The sequence below is a fragment of the Marmota monax genome, unplaced genomic scaffold, assembly GCF_021218885.2.
Source record: "Marmota monax isolate L192 unplaced genomic scaffold, Marmota_monax_Labrador192_F-V1.1 WCK01_AAM20220418_F8-fsc00284, whole genome shotgun sequence".
NCBI lineage: Eukaryota > Metazoa > Chordata > Mammalia > Rodentia > Sciuridae > Marmota > Marmota monax.
The window spans coordinates 142335-162196 of NW_026694275.1; the positions used below are offsets into that span (position 1 = coordinate 142335).

General features: G+C 39.1%; 1 protein-coding gene and 2 pseudogenes across 3 annotated transcripts in view; 1 reads left to right on the forward strand and 2 right to left on the reverse strand.

The window, feature by feature from the left end:
* The window catches only part of Ogt (O-linked N-acetylglucosamine (GlcNAc) transferase), a 36837-nt gene extending 27736 nt beyond the window's left edge, over positions 1 to 9101 (reverse strand). The window contains exons 1-3 of one of the 3 annotated variants that reach the window (XR_006856729.2): positions 8833 to 9101; positions 5592 to 5772; positions 4370 to 4613 (exon numbers count right to left, since the gene is read on the reverse strand). Coding sequence is in view for 2 of the 3 variants with exons in the window: in XM_046467038.2 (XP_046322994.1) it covers positions 4370 to 4613; positions 5592 to 5772; positions 8833 to 8869 (462 nt within the window). In the remaining variant the exon portion in view is untranslated. The remainder of the gene's footprint in view (positions 1 to 4369; positions 4614 to 5591; positions 5773 to 8832) is intronic. The other 2 variants (XM_046467039.2, XM_046467038.2) reach the window with 2 other exon arrangements.
* Positions 9102 to 11533: 2432 nt separating this feature from the next.
* On the reverse strand, positions 11534 to 14894 carry LOC124108609 (barrier-to-autointegration factor-like; annotated as a pseudogene).
* Positions 14803 to 16220, forward strand: LOC124108605 (suppressor of cytokine signaling 6-like; annotated as a pseudogene).
* The last annotated feature ends 3642 nt before the right edge of the window (positions 16221 to 19862 follow it).

The following is a 19862-nucleotide window of genomic DNA, read 5'->3' on the forward strand; positions in this document are numbered from 1 at the left end:
AATGTTTAGAAAATGCCAAGAATAGTCAGGTGCAGATACACACACCTGAAGTCCCAGTGAACTGGAAGAACAGGAGAACTGCAAGTTTGTGGCCAGCCTCAGCAACTTTGCAAGGACCTAAGCAACCTAGTAAGATTCTGTCTCAAGATAAAAGGGATAGGGATGTAGCTTAGAGGGAAATCGCCCCTGGGTTCAAACCCCAGTATGAGAGGGAAAAAAAGAAAATGCAAGAATACTACCATTCTCCCCAAAATTTCAAAACCTACGGCAACAAATTCTGCTTCATCTGTCAAATCACAAACAGTATCTGCTAAGAGAATCAACATTTCTAAAGCCTGGCCCATTGTACCCAGATTAATATCTTTCATGAAAAACTTTATTCAATAGGATGCCTGAAACTGAAGGAAAAAGAAATTAATTGAATCCTCTACCATCGAGGGGCTTACAATCTACAGAGAAGGACAAGGCACACACATACTAAATGTCCACACAGTAGTAAAAGTAGATGAGCTCAAAGGAGAAGTTTAAACTTATCCTTGAAAGATATGAGTAGAGGTTTAACAAAGGAAGAGGGCATTGCAAACAAGAGAAAACAGTGTGAATAAAGGTAAGGAATTAGCTGGGCACAGTGTCACATGGCTTAACTCCAGCTACTGGATAGGTAGAGGCAGGAGGATTGCAAGCTCAAGACCTTGGCAACTTAAGGAGACCCTGTGTCTCAAAATAAAGACTAGAGCTGGGAAAGTAGCTTGATAGTAGAGCTGAGTTCAATCCCCAATACCACCAAAAATAAATAAAGTAAAGGTAAGGAATTAGAAATAAGATTTTCCTTTATAACTATTGCTCCTAAGATTGCAACTGTTTCCTGACCCCTAAAGCCCCCAGTCTTACCCCCCATAACATCTCTATATATACATACACATGAAGTAAAATCAGGTCGATAAAAACCTGCAGTAGTTCTCAATTGCCTCTCAAATTAAATTCAAACTCCTCAGCCTCTCTATTCTTTTGAAATCTTCCAATTGACTCTGCTCTACTACACTCACTTCTTGTTACTACTTGACTCACCACTTCAGCCAAGGAAGTCTACTTGCTATTTACCTTCCTACAGAATGCTTAGGTTATAAGCACCCACTCGAGGAAATCTTCTGATTAATACTCTCCAACGATAATCATCCGAGGAGCTTACATCTTTTTTTCCTTTATGGGTCAGATCTGTCTCATATAATAACCCACAACTTTCTGCCCACAACACATCTCTCCAATTCCTAACCAAGCACTATATATGCAAAAGGCACTCAAATATTTAAATGTGACATTTTCAAGACAAACTTAACAAAAAGCTGAACAGAGAAGAATAGAAATATATGGTTTTCCACAGTTTATAAGTGAGATTCACAACAATACATGACAGTAACACATGATGGTTAGGATGCCAGTAGCTCTCAGAGCTATGCACCATAAAAGCAGAAGTAATGCTTCAACAACCTATAGATTCAGAAATAGAGCTGCTTAAAGCAACTCAGGGTTACAAATCATTATACAAGAAAACAATCCTATGCTTAATTTATAAATGGGATTGCCAGATATGGGCAACTCCAGTGAGCCATCATGTGAAAGAACACCAAATACAATAGTACCTTTAAATATAATGGGCTAAAATTTTAGCAAAATTGTTACACCATGCCACATTACTGAAGATAATTCAGAATATAAAAATATGAAACAGCTTTATGTTTTACAAGTAATTTCTATTATCAAGACATGGGGGATAACTTATAAACTGACATATTTACCAACTTAAAAGATAAACACTGCTGAAAAGAGGTTAAAAGTACCTTAACATTTTTTCACTGCTACAAAAATTAAACAATCAGATTTTATTTTTCTTAGAATGCCAACTGCATCTATGACTCACGGTCACAATGTATTAATGATGCATTTAAGCACCACACATAAGGAACTCAAGATTCTATCAGCACTATATTGACATCAAGCCTTTGATAGTAAGTTTAAATCTAGTTTAGACTAGGTATCCTGAAATAAATTAAAACATGATCACCATAATATATTTAATGTAATCAAGGGAGTTTGCACAATCCCGTATAATTCCATAATTTATTTTAGCACTATCTCACTTCTTTGGTAGGGCATGATGATAAGTTTACTGTTAACAGATTAACATGGTTCTGTCTCCCACTTTAGATTTCCCTTTTCAATACACTCCTATGATTTGGTATACTATCAGTAGCAGTGGCTGGCTGCTCTACTACATGCAAAGGCAACTAAAAACTGGAGCCAAGGAAATCAGAATGAAAATCAGTCAAGACCTAAGTTGTACAAGGCAGCACAAGTGAAGGGTACAACCCAGATTAATAAAGAAAAATAACTTACTGGACTGTGACAACTAGGTACAGAGGTGAGCCCTGAGCCACTGGGAAGAATGGGGTCCAGGCCCCAATGGCAACTCATGTACAATTGCCCAAAACTTTCTATTGGTTACAAGTTAGATAGTACAGCAATAAAAATTAAAAGTCACTCAAATTTATGCATACATACAATGAGTATCTCTGAAATGATACACAAGAACTTACTGTCATTAGCTATATCCATGAGGAATGACTAGAAATTTTCACTGGATCCATTCAAAAAGCAATTAATTTTCTTTTTTTAAAAAAAATCTTAAGATTTCAAAATTAACTGAAAAAAATAATTGTTCATAGATGTCACAATGGAAAGATTCTCAGATCTTTGAGCAAATTACTAAAGTAAGCTTCAGTCTCCTAACCTATAAAATGGGGATTAAGGGACAGCAGTATATGGTCAATGGTTTTCAAACTGTGCTCAAGGGCTGCCTTGAGGGGTGAGTGCCCACTGAGCACAGCATCCCCTTCTTATCTTTTATTTCTTTTCACTTTAACTTTTGCTTTGAAGATATTCAGGATCAGGTTTTAACATCCATTTCACCATTACTAGCTACATGATCACAAGAAAGTCACATAACCCTTGAGTCTATTTCTTTTTGTAATTGGTAAAATTAGAACTAATACCATTTACTTTGAAGTCTCATTGTGAGGATTAAAAAAAAATCATCTGAAGCAGTTAGCAGCGTCTAAGCACATAGAAGTCCAATAAGCGAGGTGTGGTGGTGCACGCCTGTAATCCCAGTATCTCAGGAGGCTCACCAAGTTCAATGGTAGCCCCAGCAACTCAGCAAAGCCCTAAGCAATTTAGTAAAACCCTACTTCAAAATTAAAAAAAAAAAAACAGGTTGGGGATGTGGCTCAGTGTAAGTGCCTCTGAGTTCAATCCCCAGTACCCCCCAACCCAGGGGGAAAAAAAGAGGTCCAATAATTGGTAAATATTAGTAGTAATAACTGTTTACAAATTCCAGAGTTGTTATTAAACTGAATGTTAATAATATAGATTGGGAACATATTCTTAAACTTTTTTCTGGATTCCTACAACCATTCTCTTTATCACTTACCTCGTAAGTTTACATCTACTTTCCCTAACTACATCAAAAGTCATATGGGCAAGGCTTATATTTTTGTATCTCTCCGAGACCAAATAACTTATGTCTGAAGCTTATGAACTTATTTCTGCCCTCTGGACCTGGATATCTTACCTGTTCTCCAGAACACATCTATAACTTAGACCAAAAAAAGAAGAAGAAGAATTAAAAGCCTGGTGTGAGCCAGGCATGGTGGTGCACACCTGTAATCCCAGAGACTGAGGCAGGAAGATTTAAAATTTGAGGCCAATCTCAGCAAATTAGTGAGACTCTAAGCAACTGAGACAAACCCTGTCTCAAAATAAAAACATAAAAAGGGCTAGGGATGGTAAAGCACCTCTGGGATCAATCCAATCCCCAGCACAAAAAAAAAAAAAAAAACACCAACCCTGGTGTGGATACTATCACCTCAATTCTCTTATGTTGAAAGAGAATAGGCTATTGAGCAACAAATTTTGTAGCCTTGTTTAGCACCTTGTTTTTAATTTATTTTACATATTAAAACCTTTTACCTACCATTCCTTGAAAAATCAAGTAACTGTTACAAACACCTATTAAAATGTATCCCAAGTTAATCAAAACAGCTTAAAGAAACAATGTCATATGTCTTGTACTTTAGGGATGTTATAAAAAATTGACAGTTTCTTATAAGGATAATTTTTATGCTTTTTAACATAATTTGGTATATAAGACAAATTTCTTAACACAGACCAGGTCTAAGCATTTTCACCATTTTAAGTACATAAACATTTCTAAACCCTTGACTTTATTACAGGCAAAACAATTTCAGTATCAATTATGGTGTTTCTGGGGGACTTTCTGTGAAGGGAAAGTAATTATTAAAACTTTACTTACAGGATTGTACTGAAGAGCAGAGACATAAGCTTGTACTGCTCCTTCCATATCACCTGCTGCTACCAATGCAGCTGCTAGGTTAATATAACCATCGATGAAATCAGGCTTGAGACGCAATGCATGTCGATAATGTTCAATTGCTTCCTGCAATTGCCCTCTTTCCTTGTACACATTCCCCAAATTCGAATAGGCTTCTGCCAGAAGGGGGTTCTGTTTAATTGCCAGGGTGCTAAAGTGAGCAGATCTGGAAAAGGTGAAAGTGTTGATGCATGGGTATACATATTACAGAAAAGAAGGCATGGCCCATATGCAACTGTAACAGTTTCTGAAGATCCTGTGCTATTGCTAATTATTTAACATTACATTATCTTTTAACTGGCGCAGAGCAAAAAAATGTTAGAAATCGGTTTTACAAAAATGAAGACATTCCAGATTTCAAATTAGAAAGCCTTTTCTTATTCAATTCTTTCTTTTTTTTTAATTTTTTTAGTTGTCAGTGGACATAATGCCTTTATTTTTATTCATTTATTTTTATGTGGTGCTGAGGATCGAATCCAGTGCCTCACCCATGCTAGGTGAGCACTCTACCACTGAGCCACAACCCCAGCCCCTTATTAAATTCTTCTTAGAGTCTTACTACCAAACTGCCACACTGTAAATCATGATCATTAATATTGAGAATGTGTGTGAGTCTCATTTCCTATTTGTAAGATTTAATGATGCACCTCTTTAAATGTTTAAATACACCAGAATGACAATTTATTAAAAGGACAAGAGAAAATTCTTTTGATTAATTCAACTGATTAGCTAAAAGCAACACTTCTTAACAATGATGGCATTTCCAACATGAACTACATATGCACAGCATACACATTATCATTTCTGTGCATTTCAGTTCCTCAAGCTGACAGGTCTTGTAAACTTAAGACTGGATGCTCAGATGTACACTAAGAATAATTTGTTACCTGAAGACAGTTAATAAAGCAGCAGATCCAGGTGGAAAAATATAGAAAAAGTCCCTACTCATATTGATAATATAACTACCACCACACAAAAGAAGGGAGAAAAACAGGCAGCCAAGCATTTCACAAGTGGGCAAAAGAGCAGATGTGTGTTGCTGGCGTTAACTGAAACCCAGTACAGGGAAAAATTCAAGTTCAAATACTTAAGTATCATTTTTTAAGCTCAGCACCCAGAGGTAGGTACCCCCCATATCTCCTACCTGTCCAGCCTTCGACACTGGAAGTGTATAGATGAAAGTAATAAAAGCACACCAGTATTGTCTGGCTCTTGTCTCCAGAGCTGCATGCAGTGTCTTTCAGCTGCCTCAAAATCTCCTGCCTGATATTCTCGATGTGCCAACTCAGCTAACCCTTGGAAGGAAAGCATACGTTTCGTTGGTTCTGGAGAATCATCAAAACATTTGAGGGAAGGAGGGGGGAAAACAAAAAGTTAGAAATGCAAACAAAAAAATGTAAAAATATGGTATATTAAACTTAAAGATGAAAATGCTTGAAACTATGTAAAGCACTAGAGTGTTCTGCATGTTATTTATAACCCCTAGTTAACATCAGGTGCAGAATTGGTATCTTTAGAATTCATCCATTAATTCTTTCTTTTCCAAGCCACATGGGAATATTTACTTCCAAATGAGATTACATTTGAAATATTTTATACTTCTAAATTCTAAATTCTATGTAGCATCTGAAGATTCACTAATAATTGTTCCTTATATCTTAGTTAACATACTGAAACAAAATATTAAATGTACAATCTGCAAAAGTCACAAAGATTTAATAATGTCATAATAACCTACCTAGAAACTTTAAATACTCTGTCCCATGTTTCAGGTTGGATTTCTATGGGATGGGGTAATATTAACAATCTATCTCAAGCATCTCTTAATGTGGATGGGGACACAAAATGTGTTTTAAACTTATTATATTGATATGTTTATATTTCACAATTTAATTTTTTTTTAAGGAAAGCACTACTAGAGACAAAGCTAAAGGAAAAAAAAAACTAAAAAGGCAAGGCATTATTTGTAAAACAGATGATAAACAAGATGAATTCATTTGTCAAGAGCCAAAATATTTAAAGGGGCCATCAAACATTTTAAATAAAGACCTGAGGGATGGGGTTATGGCTCAGTGGTAGAGTGTTTGCCTAGCACGTTTGAGGCACTGGGTTCAACCTTCAGCACCACATTAAAAATATATAAATAAATAAAATAAAGGGGAAAAAAAGACCTGAGAAAAAGCTGGGTGTGGTGATGCAAGAGGAGATTGGCAAGGTCAAAAATAGCCTCAGCAACTTAGTAAGACTCTATCTCAAAACACACACACACACAGCAAGAATATACTGCTCCTCTACCATCCCAAACTCACAAGGAGACTAAATTAGCTAAACTCCACCCACACTGGTCTTAGCACTAACATTCTCCAAAAGCTGCAGCACTGAGAAAAGAAGGCATTGCAAACAACCCTATATAATAAGCAAGCACTGCAGTGGTTTAAAAAAAAAAAAAAAAACGGGAAAATGCTACAGTATAAGACACTGAATAAAACTCAACAGAATGAATTACAAATAAAAACACTTTGCTGTGTGTGAATTAATTCAGATATATAATGATAAAGAATATAGCTAAAACTCAGAAGGGGGGAGGAGACCAGCTTAAGTCTCAATGGTAAATATTTATCTAAACAGTGATACATTATTGGGATCTCAACCGCAGCACTTTCACTACAAGGCTGGAATGGGAAACCACAGACATTACTTAATTTTACCAAGGTCAGAGTGACAAGCTCAAATTTGAGCCTAGCTCCCCAATCATCAGAGTTGAAAGTGTTCTGGATACTCCGGAGAGCAAAGTAAATTTCCCAATAGAATGCACAGCTGACCAAGAAAAAACGAGCAGAAAAGACTTGCGTTCAAACTTGGGGGAGGTTATATCTAATAGAAACTAGAAAATTACATTTTAGAAAAGTCTAAGGACTTCCTAGCTCCTTAATTTAACACATTACTTTGTCACTTTCAAAGCTGCTTATCTCCTATTTTAACACTTGCATGACCACTTCCTCAAATAACGGAAATAAGGACTCTAGTACAGAATCTTAAAATCTTTAAAAATCACAGTGAGGGAATGGGGACGGAAGAACGGGTTAATTACGGATCCCACTCCGTACAATTATGGATAGGATACTAAAAAAGATTCACCTATTGCTTTTTGCAGTGCCCCCCCCCCAAAAAAAAACAGTAACTAAAACCCTTGACACATCTCAACTGCGAAATCGCCAAAAACAACAATAACAACCACCACCACCACCTCACGGGAAACCTTAGAACCACAGTCCAATTCCCGAAACCCTCCAGCCCCAAATAATCTCAATATGGAAAGGCAGCCGAAGGACACTCCTACAATTTGGTTGTTTTCTTATTTTTAGTACCAAATGCACGAGACTGTATTGTCTAAAAGGGCAACCGCCTTGCACTTGTGCAGCTACACTCCAGTTGCTTTACAAACTCTTCAAGCAAAGATGGAAACTTAAAAAAAATATACACCCTATGAATAAAGAGATACTGGGCCAAAGAATGGGGATGGAAGACCCAGGCAGCGGCGGAGGAATACATCGAGAAAGTAACACAAAGCGAAAATTGGGCGGGCAGGGTGGTCAACGCAAAGCAACGCACCAGGGTGATTTCCCTCCCAAGGATAGGAAGTGGACCACAGGGTTGGCAACCTCGCGAAGGAAAGGGTGTGGTTCCCCGCGGGCGGGGAAGGACGACTGGGTGGGACACGCAAGCTGGGGGCAGCGAGTGGAATTGGGCGATGGCACAGGGAACCCCTGGAAATTTCCAATCTAAACCAGGACCGCTCAACCGAAAGAACACCATAAAGATGCCCAGCGAAGTGCTGCTCAATGTCCCCTCTTCTTGAGGTTACTTGAAGCACATCGACGAGCTTTTGATGGTCTTTGCGTGATGCAAAGTGAGAATATGATTACATCGAAATGGCACCCCCGCCCTGGATTGGCAGAATAAGACCAAATGTAGTTAAGGGGAAAGGGCTTGAGGGGGAGGTGGAGAGGGAAAGGAGAGGGCAATGAGCTGGAATTAAAGGAGAAAACGGTTGCGAAGGATTTTGAAAGGGCAAGGATTCCAATGCAGTCCATTCCAAGACATTCTAAGCGCGCACGTGTGGTTAAAAGCGTCCCGAAGAGAGTAGAAGACTAGAACATTTACGGGGTTAAAGGAAAAAAAAGCAAAGAAAGCAGCATAAAGCAAGCAAGCAAACAAGTAAGCGAAAATGTTTGAGGAACAGACGACAGCGGAAAACCTGATCAGATGCCAGTAGACCACGATGTAATGGGGATGGTTAGAGGGCAGGGAGGGAATGATGAAAGGTACAGGACGGCGCCAGACCCCAAAGGGGTGTCTGCCACGATAGAACCGGACACTGGTACCTGTGCTGTCGGCCACGTTGCCCACGGAAGACGCCATCTGGAGCTTCTTGAAGGAGAGCAAGAAGGGGGTAATTGACTCCAACTGCTGCCACTACTGGCAAGAATGTTTCTGGAGGTAGTAGGAAGAGGACAGCAGCTATATCAGTGTTTTGGAAGGTTTAAGAGGCGGCAGCAGTTAACAGGCTTCGAACCTTGGGAACTCTAGTTGGCCATCTACCTCTCACGGTCTTGAAATGGCGGCGACGGCTCCTCGGCCGAAACAACACGGGCCGGAACTACTTTCTGTTACAATCAAGTACCCTCGCGGAGGTAGCACGGTAACCAGCGCTACCAATCAAATAACTATCATTAAAGTCACTGGTCTTAGGTAACCTTCCGCGCAGGGCCCATTGCGACAAACATGATTGTGTTGAGAGCGCATGCGACAACCCTGTCAACCCGACTTCCAGTTAGGGCATTCAGTGGAGCAGGCGAGTCCCAAGTTTTTCAAGAGTGAAACGGAGGGGTAAAAAAAATTCACATATACGTCGGATGCATTTTTGCCAAAGTGGTAAAGTATAAGTCTGTTTGTTACCTACTCAATAATGTCAATGTTAACAGAAATGCCAGAGGAGTCTAAAAAAGTTTAGCCAACTTTGTTCGTACAGAAAAGGATAGTTACAAAGCTGATGGGTCAATTCAGAACAAGTAAATTCAAATGATTGTATTTCAAAGACGTAATTGTTTGAAACGATGGGGGAGAGGATTCGGGTTTGAACACGCCGTAATTCTAACCCCACCCACTGATTTAAGCACTTCGCGGAAAAAGACTGATACTTTCGCAGGGTCAAATGAACACGAACATCTCAGATTTCGGTACCATAGCCCGAAATTTCAAAATCGTTTCGGTATTCGGGCGAGTTTTGCCCACAGTTACAGGGCAAATGCTTAATAACTCGGGGACATAATGAGAGTTTGCACGCCAAAAGCTACTATAAAAATGTTAAAAATGATCCACTTCTGTCAAAATTCGTGACTTTCAGTGACTTCATTTCTACCAAATAGCCCTGCAAATCGTCAATCTGTGATTCCATTAAGCTCAAGGTACTTCAACAATGCTAAATGAATTCATTTGTCCACTGCCTAAATCTAGATTGTCATGAATTGCCCTTTAACAAATCAGCCCTTATGATCCTCCTGCAGTTTCAAGTCCAGCGTTCAATTTTGTCACATTGTTATTAATTTATGCCTCATCTTTTGTTCCAGAAAAGATTTAAGGTAGCTTGTCACTTAAGCAAGAAATTATTACAAGCCACTGGAGGCTACAAGTTGGATGTCTCAGAGCCTTGTGATTTCAAAAAAGTCCTTAATTTAAGAAACCAGGTCAGTGAATTTCTTGATAGTCTTTCTACTACCTAGTCCCTTGACAACATCAAAAAATAACAATTCAGGGACATAATGAATGCTCAACTTCTTAGATATACTTGACAAACTGTTAGTTATGGATATGAACACAGAAAAAAATCATAATGTTAATTTTTCCATCCAATAATCAAAAATCACATCATGCAGTGAAAAAGACAAAATTCACTACACAAACTCTCCTGGAAATTGGGCACCAACCTTGTCTTGTAATTTGATTTCACTAGTAACCACACACACACACACACACACACAAGTGCCCCGGCTTTTCAAATTTTAAAACAGACTTCTCAGATTCCTGTGGCAGATGTTTATGCCTTAGTGATTAGGCGGTACTAGTTAATTAGGCAGAACTCTTCTTATGAAATGCCAGGTCATGCTCTCAGTCGGGCAGACTATTTAGCTTACAGATACTCGTAGTCTATGGTTTCTTATCCTGAGAGAAGAGTCACAGGATGTTATGATACATTTTTCCGCTATGGAAAGCGGTGGTGGAGCTCTCCGTGACTCAGTAAGAAAACACTTGAAGAACTCCAACCAGGTGCCTTCCAGAAATAACTCCTGGAAGGTTGCGTGTGAAGTACTTATTCATCAGACAAGCATATCTTCTTCAGCCACTCTAGTAACATTTGCTAGAATCTCTATGTTCAAGGCACTATAGGAAACATAAAATGAACAAAACAAGTTCCTAGCCCTCAAGAAATTTGAAGCCTACTTTGATAGACACAAAAAGCCACTGGGGCTGGGCATGTTGGTGCATGCCTGTAATCCCAGCAGCTGGGGAGGCTGAAGCAGGAGGATCGCAAGTTCAAAGCCAGTCTCCCCAATTTAGCAAGGCCCTAGGCAACTGAGCAAGAAGCTGTCTCAAAAAAATAAAAAGAGGCTGGGAATGTGACCTGCTGCTTAAGCACCCCTGGGTTCAATCCCTAGTACCCTCCCCATAAAAAAAAAAAAAAGCCACTGGAGAACAATACAGAAGATTATTATTTAGGCAATTAAATATGCTAATTAAATACACTGGTTTCTAAATATCTGGGGCGGGAACAGTCACTTCAGACTGGAGGGTGTAGATGAAGAACACTTGACCTGAGCATTGAAGGAGGTGCTTTTGTGTTTTCTCTTTCACACTGATTTGTTTGTTTTCTTTGCTACCTTTTACATACAGGAATTCTAAATTTAAAACCGTCTGTAAATAAATCAACTACTTCTTCAACTCAGTCCCAAACTTTGCCACTCAAATAACACCAATAATGGTCTATTTTCTGTTGCTGTGTTAACAAATTGCCACAAATTTAAGGGCTTAAAACACATGTGCAGTAGTAGCACCAGTACTGGAGGAGGAAGTGGAGAGACATGCTGCTCCATCAAAGCAGCTGGAAAATGGTCCTAAAGGTTAAGTGAAGCTGAAAAAATACACAGATACAGCCTCCCACACTCTCCAGATAAGTAGTGATAGTAAGTATTCCAGAAAGACCTTTTTAAGACTAAAACCTTCACAAGAAAAAAATAAAATAAAACTTCCAGAAATCTTTTAACCTGAATAAAAGAAAAAAAAAACTGATTTCTTGGTACTATAACCATCACTAGCCAATCAATTTGGAAAAAATGATTCCTTATTTGGTAGCCACTATGTTAAAGATATGGCCAGCTGTATCATCAATAGTGAAGATGAAAAAGGTGAAGGAAAAATAAAAACAGGTCAAACAAGAAAAGGCTGATGGATACAATTTAAATGGTGGCTTTTTGCAAAACAAAAGCAGAAAGGCAACCAAGAGTACACCTTCCTGAGCTCTCCACAATGAGGATGCCTTGTGAGAAAAACAAAGCTGCCAAAATGGACTGGGGGTATAGCTCAGTTGGTAGTGTGCTTGCCTCACATGCACAAGCCCCCGGGTTAGATCCCCATTGATCCCAGCACCACACACACAAGAAAAAGTTGTCAAAGACTAATAAGGTCGCCTTCCCTCTGAATTCCTACTTGGTTTCTTTCCTCTTTTATTAGGAAGGCCACTGACTTTATTGGCTGTTATTGCCAAAAAAGGAGCTAAATGGCATCAAGCAGACCAGAGGTAAAGATGGGGAAGGGGCCAGGAATCCAATCAGAAAAGCTAGTTAAAGGTTTCCATGGATGGAACTGGCAGGGGAAAGAGAAAGGGAGTTGCATGCAAGAGCAAAAATTCAATGGTGAGGGGAGAGAATTCTCAAAGACAACAACAGCAATCTTTTCCTTTGTAGAGGACAAAGAGCCTCCACTTGGATACAAACTCTGGAGACTTGATAATAGGACTGGAGATTGAGGGCTCCCCAGAGAACACCACACCATTCTCAAAGGCACCCAAACCAGTCCTGGGACTACTAGGCATTGGCACCACATGTGTCCTTCAGCCATTCCTGGAAGATGATTTCATCTTTCTTTAGCACCAGAAACTGACCAAGGACAACATATTGTTGAGAGCCACAGCCAAAGTGGCCCCAGCAAACTTCCAGCTGCCAGCAAACTTCCAGCTGCTGGCTGATGATTGGCTCACAGCGGCCCCAGCAACATCTAGCTGATTGGCTCCTCGGCCCCAGCAACATCTAGCTGATTGGCTCCTCTGCGGTGATGCTCATTGGGCTGTTTCCCTGCCCTTTCAGACCACGGAGCTGCTCATTGGGGGACTTTTTTGGCTCCGCCCATGTGACCCAGCCAATCGGCCTCAAGAGCAGGAGGATTGTGGGAGGTGGAGAGAAGCTTGTGTGGGAGGGAGAGGCTTGTGGAAAGCCGGTGGTGGCAGTTGAGGCTCTGAGGGTTTTTCCTGAGAGGCTATTTTGTTTGGCGTGTGTGGTTCTAAAAATAAAGTTAGTTTCTTTTGACAAGTGGCTCCTGATTGTGCCCAGCCAGACTGCGGCATTTCGCCTAGCCGTCTCCTTGCAAAATTCCTCATTGGCAACCTTCCATAACAGGTATTGTCCTCCATTTAGCACAGCTTTACACATATTAGCCCAATCTGCTGGCGTCATGTTCAAGTTGTTAATGGATTCGACCATGCTTACAGTGAAGGGTGCTTGAGGACCATAGGTTGTTACAGCCTCTTTTAGCTGCTTCACTGTTTTGAAATTTAAAACTTGGTAAAATCGCTGCCCTCCTGCCTCAAATACAGGGCATGTTAATATTTGAGATCTTGTCTCAGGATCCCAACTATCAACTGCGGGGGTTGGGGACCTCCCAGCATATGGAGGTGGCGCTGTTGGTTGGACACTTACGCCCTCTGGTGATAGAAAGGTGTTAGTAGCAGTCTCCTGTAGAGGTGGTGCTGTTGGTTGGACACTTACACCCTCTGGTGATAGAAAGGTGTTAGTAGCAGTCTCCTGTTGTAACTTTCCCCCTGATGGCTTTTTCTGTTTTACACTTTCTTTCTCTGTCTGACTAGCTTGAGAGGCCTTCTCTTTTACTTGAATCTTTATGTCTTCTCCTTCCTCTACCATTGTCTGAACTGAAGGCTTTGGACTAAGCAAACAAGATACGAATGTCCACAATGGCAATGTGCCAACTGGCAGAGTCCCTGGGCTTTTCTTTTCTATTCTTTTTAAATCTTCACCATGATGGTTCCATTGTGATATATTTAACAACTCCTCCTTAAAAAGCCATGGGCTACATTTTTGTATTGTATCAACGTATGCCCTGACTGCTCTTGATTTTACTGGGATGCCTCCTTCCTCTAACAATTTACTTAACACTCTTTCAGTTTGTTTTTTACTAATTTCTGATCCCATATTTCTACTATAATACAACCCAACAAGATGACGCCAAACAAAACCGAGACAGAATGAAATAAAAAGGGAACAACAAAAAGTCATTATAGCCTTTCTATCCTCCTGACATGGGCATCCGTCCTTTCTCCCTATCTGTTCCTCAGACGTAAATAGTTTTTCCTCAGATGTGAGCGGTTTTTCTTCCCTCTCACTCATCTCCAGGGACAGGCAACTTAAAACAAAAGTGAAGCAAAATAAAAGAGGAATCTTAAAATGGCTACCCATCCTCTCGCCCTGCCCTCAGGGGCGAGAAGTTTCACTTACCCTCAGTCGCTCCCCGTGCGAGCCACCAAATGCCGCAGTCTGGCTGGGCACAATCAGGAGCCACTTGTCAAAAGAAACTAACTTTATTTTTAGAACCACACACGCCAAACAAAATAGCCTCTCAGGAAAAACCCTCAGAGCCTCAACTGCCACCACCGGCTTTCCACAAGCCTCTCCCTCCCACACAAGCTTCTCTCCACCTCCCACAATCCTCCTGCTCTTGAGGCCGATTGGCTGGGTCACATGGGCGGAGCCAAAAAAGTCCCCCAATGAGCAGCTCCGTGGTCTGAAAGGGCAGGGAAACAGCCCAATGAGCATCACCGCAGAGGAGCCAATCAGCTAGATGTTGCTGGGGCCGAGGAGCCAATCAGCTAGATGTTGCTGGGGCTGCTGTGAGCCAATCATCAGCCAGCAGCTGGAAGTTTGCTGGCAGCTGGAAGTTTGCTGGGGCCACTTTGGCTGTGGCTCTCAACAACATATGCTTTATCAAAGCCCCTTTCCTCCAACTTCTTGCCCAGGACTTCACCAATCCCAGGCAGGCTCCTCACTGGCTTTTCCCCCATAGGCTCTGCCACAAAGTCTCCATGCTTTAGGGAGGTTGTCATCTTGATTGAGCTTAATGCTCTCATTCTCCACTTGGTTTCTTGACCAACAAATTGTGAGATCCAGTGGAGGCGAGAGGCAAAGTCTTGGTTTATTCTTCCAATCTAAGTCTATCATGGAATGATATTCAAAAAGATTTTCACAATCTTCAGCCTGAGACTGTGTATAAAGAACAAATTAATGCATTAAGGGGCTGGGGTTGTGGCTCAGTGATGGAGCCCTTGCCTTACTACATTCTATCCTTAACACCACATAAAAATAAATAAAGGTATTGTGTCTATCTACAACTAATTTAAAAAAAAAAAGCAAATAATTCATAAAAAGTACAGAATTTCAGAATGGAGACTTGCATCTTTGCCTTGGTGAACATGCCTGTAGTTATTGGACTTAGGCCTTAAGACTGGTTTCAGTATTCTGTGCCTTTAGACTAGAATCTGTTTCATTTGAAAGGAATTTATGGCAATTGTCTAGACAGTTTTCCCATGGAAGTTTCTGAAATTTATTCTAAAGTGGGAAGAAATGTTTTCTCTAAATATGAGAATCAGATAGATCAGGACATGATTGTTGCCTCAGCAATCTTTGTGGGCCTGCCTATAAATGACTTGTTCACTGCATCATAGGAGTATCATTGCAGAGCCCAAGGGAGTCATGATGACATCCCTTACTTTTTCCATTGCTACTTCCAATGCACACTAAGCAAATCCAAAGGAACTTAAATGGACTCACCACCACAGACCTCTGTGTGTCTGGAACTATGCACTATCATTTGAATTTTGATCCTGACTCTGTTGCTAGGGTTGCAAGAGTTTATGAATCCGTGCAATAGTGGTCATGTGGTTTTGATAAGCTTTACAGAGCTGACAAACTTTCAAAACAAGGTTGGTATTCAGGACCAATCACATGGTAGAAGACAGAGTGGAAGCTAGCAAATGTGCTAGGTGGTCGTTTTTTGTTCAGGATAGTTCTAATGACCATTATCTTTTAAGCTCAAGCTTTCATTTCTATAGTAAAACACTTCACACTAGAATTGAACACTCGAATTGTAGGTTTTGCTTTTATGAACAACCAGATGTGGAAGGACAATTAGTTGATCTAATTAAACATTCAACCAGAGACTCTGAAAATGGAGCTTTATTGTTATTCAAAGTCTCAATTTCTGGGATCTGCAATTTACTCTGATAGACCAATCCAATATCACAATTCATGTAAGTTTATTCATTGCAGTACGTGTGTCATTTGTTTTATGTCAGCTTACCAGAATATACTTATTTTAAAAACTTTCTGTGACAAACAAAACAAAGGATTATTTACGGGAGTAGCATTACTGAGGGATTATGAGAACCCTACATCTTGCACTTTGAGATAAAGAAAAAGGGATTGAAATACAATTTATAACCTTTCATTGTTACAAAAATCTTTTGCTGCCCAAACTGTTTCAGTTGTATGTGTAGAAGATCCACTATGATTTTATGCATTGAAAGCACATATCATGTGGATTCAACCAGAAATAAAGTTGAATGAATGAAAAATTTAGAATAAAAGTTGTCTCTTTAAACAATCCATTTTAAAAGATAGTGTTGAAGAAACATACCTATGTAATAAAATACAGAATTTACACATACTAAAAATTATTTTAATCTTATACTTTATAAAAATTTAGAATTATGAATTAACATAATTTTGGGTAATAAAACAGATCTGCAACATATCTTAGAACACCCTTTTCTAAATTATTTTAAGGTTGTGCTAATATTTTGGTTGTGAAAAGCTGAATTGTTTTTTGTACTGGGGATTTAACTCAGGGCAATTTACCACTGAGCAACATTTCCAGACCTTTTTGTTTTTAATTTTGATACATAGTCTCACTAAGTTGCTTAGGACCTTGATAAATTGCTGAGGCTAGCCTTGAACTTGCAATCCTCCTGCCTCATCCTCCAGAGCCACTGGGATTGCAGGTATGTTCCACCATGCCTGGCTTGGTTTGTTTATTTTTTTAAATGGCCTTACATTTTAAAAATCTTTTTTTAAAAAGTATGCTACCAATTTGGAAATTGTTGCCATTTATTTTATTAAACTCTGATACAAATTGGTATAATATAAAGACAACAAGAGGGCTGGGGATGTGGCTCAAGAGGTAGCGCGCTCGCCTGGCATGTGTGCGGCCCGGGTTCGATCCTCAGCACCACATACAAACAAAGATGTTGTATCCGCCGAAAACAAAAATAAATAAATAAATAAATAAATAAAAATAAAGACAACAAGAGCTATGATTTGAAGTATTAGATGTTCTTAGGTTCCTATGATAGTATTTTTGGTGTATACTTTAGAAAATTTTTATCAATCTCATTTGCTTAGCATTATATTAGGTAGAACTTGATTGTCCAACTAAATTCATAAACAGATTGGATTCTCTTGCAACATTAAAATTTATACAAAGTTTAAATAGATTTGGATAAAAATAAAACATTGTTTAAAAAGAAAAAAACATTGTTTTGGAGTTTAATTCATATATTTTAATGTAGTTATTATTACATGTGCTGGATTTCACCCTTGTCTCCAATGAAAGACTCTAGTTGAAAAATAGTGGAAAATATTAAAACCATATTTTATTGCATACCATATATATTGACATTAAAAAGAGTCTTGTCTGTTTCTTTTAAATTTAGCTGTCTCAAGTAATTTAAAATCACTAATCACTTTTTCTCTGAATCAGTAGTCATGGGGGGTATAGCGACTATTCCAAAAATTTTTTAGTTATTTTTAGGTGCAGAGTGCATTCATCATTGCACATGACTGTAATGTAGTGTTTTGAAATGGCCTTGTTCAGAAATGTTTTCAGTTACACAACTTTAAAAATGTGTCCTTCTCAGATGGAACATGTAACTTGAGATGTTTCTTCCTACTTTGTCATTTATAAGTTTTCCTATCCTATCCTTACCCCACATTTAAACACAGAAATAAAGGGTTTAGTCAAACTTAATGTCTTCATCATTCAAACATAACTGTATCCCCACATGCCCCCCCCTTATTTATTTATTTAGAAGTAGTTGGACACAATACCTTTATTTTGTTTATTTTTTATGTGGTGCTGAGGATGGAACCCAGGGCCTCACACATGCTAGACAAGAGCTCTACCACTGAGCCACAATCCCAGTCCCTCTTTGTGTGTGTGTGTGTGTGAGTGTATGTGTATGTGTGTGGTGCTAGGGATCTAACTTAGGGCCTTGCACATAGATAGTAGTCAAGTGCTCTCCCACTGATCCACATTACCACCCCTTTTTATTTTTTATTTTGAGACAGGGTCTCACTAAATTGCCGAGGCTGGCCTCAAACTTTTGAGATACTTCTGCTTAAGCTTCCTGAGTCCCTAGGATTACTGGCTTGTGCCACCGTGCCCAGTCCTTGTTTGTTTGGTTTCGGTTTTGGTTTTGTGTACTAGGAATTCAACCCAGTGGTACTAAGTCTCCAGCCCTTTTTTATTTTTTATTTTGAGACAGGATCTCACTAAGTTGTGTAGGGCCTTGCTAAGTTGCTAAGTTTGGCCTTGAAGTTGGAATCCTCCTGCCTCAGCTTCCTGGGCCCCTGGGATTACAGGAGTGCATTACTGTAGCCACTTTCCCTGTGTTTTTTTTTAAGGTCAGAAGTAAAATACTACCAAGAGAAGGTATAGATGCTGAAGATGTAGGTCAGTGGTATAGACCTTGAGGCCCTGTGTTTGATCCCCAGCACTGCAAAAAGAAAAGGTATTATGGTATTTTTAATTAAAGGGAAAAGATATTTGATTTTAGTGAAATGTTGATTGCACCATTACAAAGTTTTCACCTAATAAGATGGAATTCAGAGCCAGTTGTGTTGATACTCACCTGTAATCCCAGGGACTAAGGAGGCTGAGGCAGGATGCTTCCAAATTCCAGGCCAGCATCACCAATTTAGCAAGAACCTATCTCAAAATAAATAAGGGCTGGTGCTGTACCTCAGTGGTAGAACACCTCTGGGTTCAATCCCCAGTACCACACCAAAAACTAATAATAATAATAATTATTATTTAGCAAATTATCTATTTGTAAACAATTAAAATATACATCTAGGATGAATAAAAAGTCTCTGTGCATCTATATTAGATGGCAGTATTGTAAGAGAGCCATTGTATGTTAAAAAGTGTTAAAATGGCTTCTCCATGTTTCTAGAAGCACTTACATATATTACCTATGAGACCATGATGCACCCAGGTCTTTGGACTGTGTCATGTGGACATAGCTTGTTCCCTGTGTTTTCTTGGAGCTACCATGTGTTTAAGATCTAGCTATTTAGTGTTGTGATTATTCTGATTTTTTCATCTGTTTTAAATTTGTACTTTTTGTTTTTTTGGATAGCAAATATTAATACCCTTCTATTTCAGACAGCCAATTTTTGATGCACTTTTGTGTATGCATAATACAAAATACTCTAAAGAAAAATGGTACAATTATGTAATTGTTAGGTTCTGGTAGTATATCAATACAAATAAAAATATTTGCCAAGAAATTAATTAAATTTACATACAGAAAGAAAGGGATATTGCAATGTTTTCTGTTTTTGTGTGAAGAGAACTATTTGGTATAAGTCACATATTATGTGAAAGATTTACTATAAGACACTAAAACAGCCAGGCGTGGCCTATTATCCCAGCAACTCAGGAGGCTAAGGCAGAAGGATTATGAGTTCAAAACCAGTCTCAGCAGATTAGCAAAGTACTTAGCAACTCAGCAACACCCTGTCCCCCAAAAGGGCTGGGGATATGGCTCAGTGGTTAAGCACCCTGGGTTCAATCCCCTGTACAAAAAAAAAAAAAAAAAAAGACACTAAAACACTCTGGTTAAGAATGAAAAGAAAAAAAGAGCTATAACTTCATTCTGTAGTTTGGTCTAAATATCTTTTGATTATATTTTTGGATTCTATTGAATGGTAAATTAGCTGACATATGGGCACAA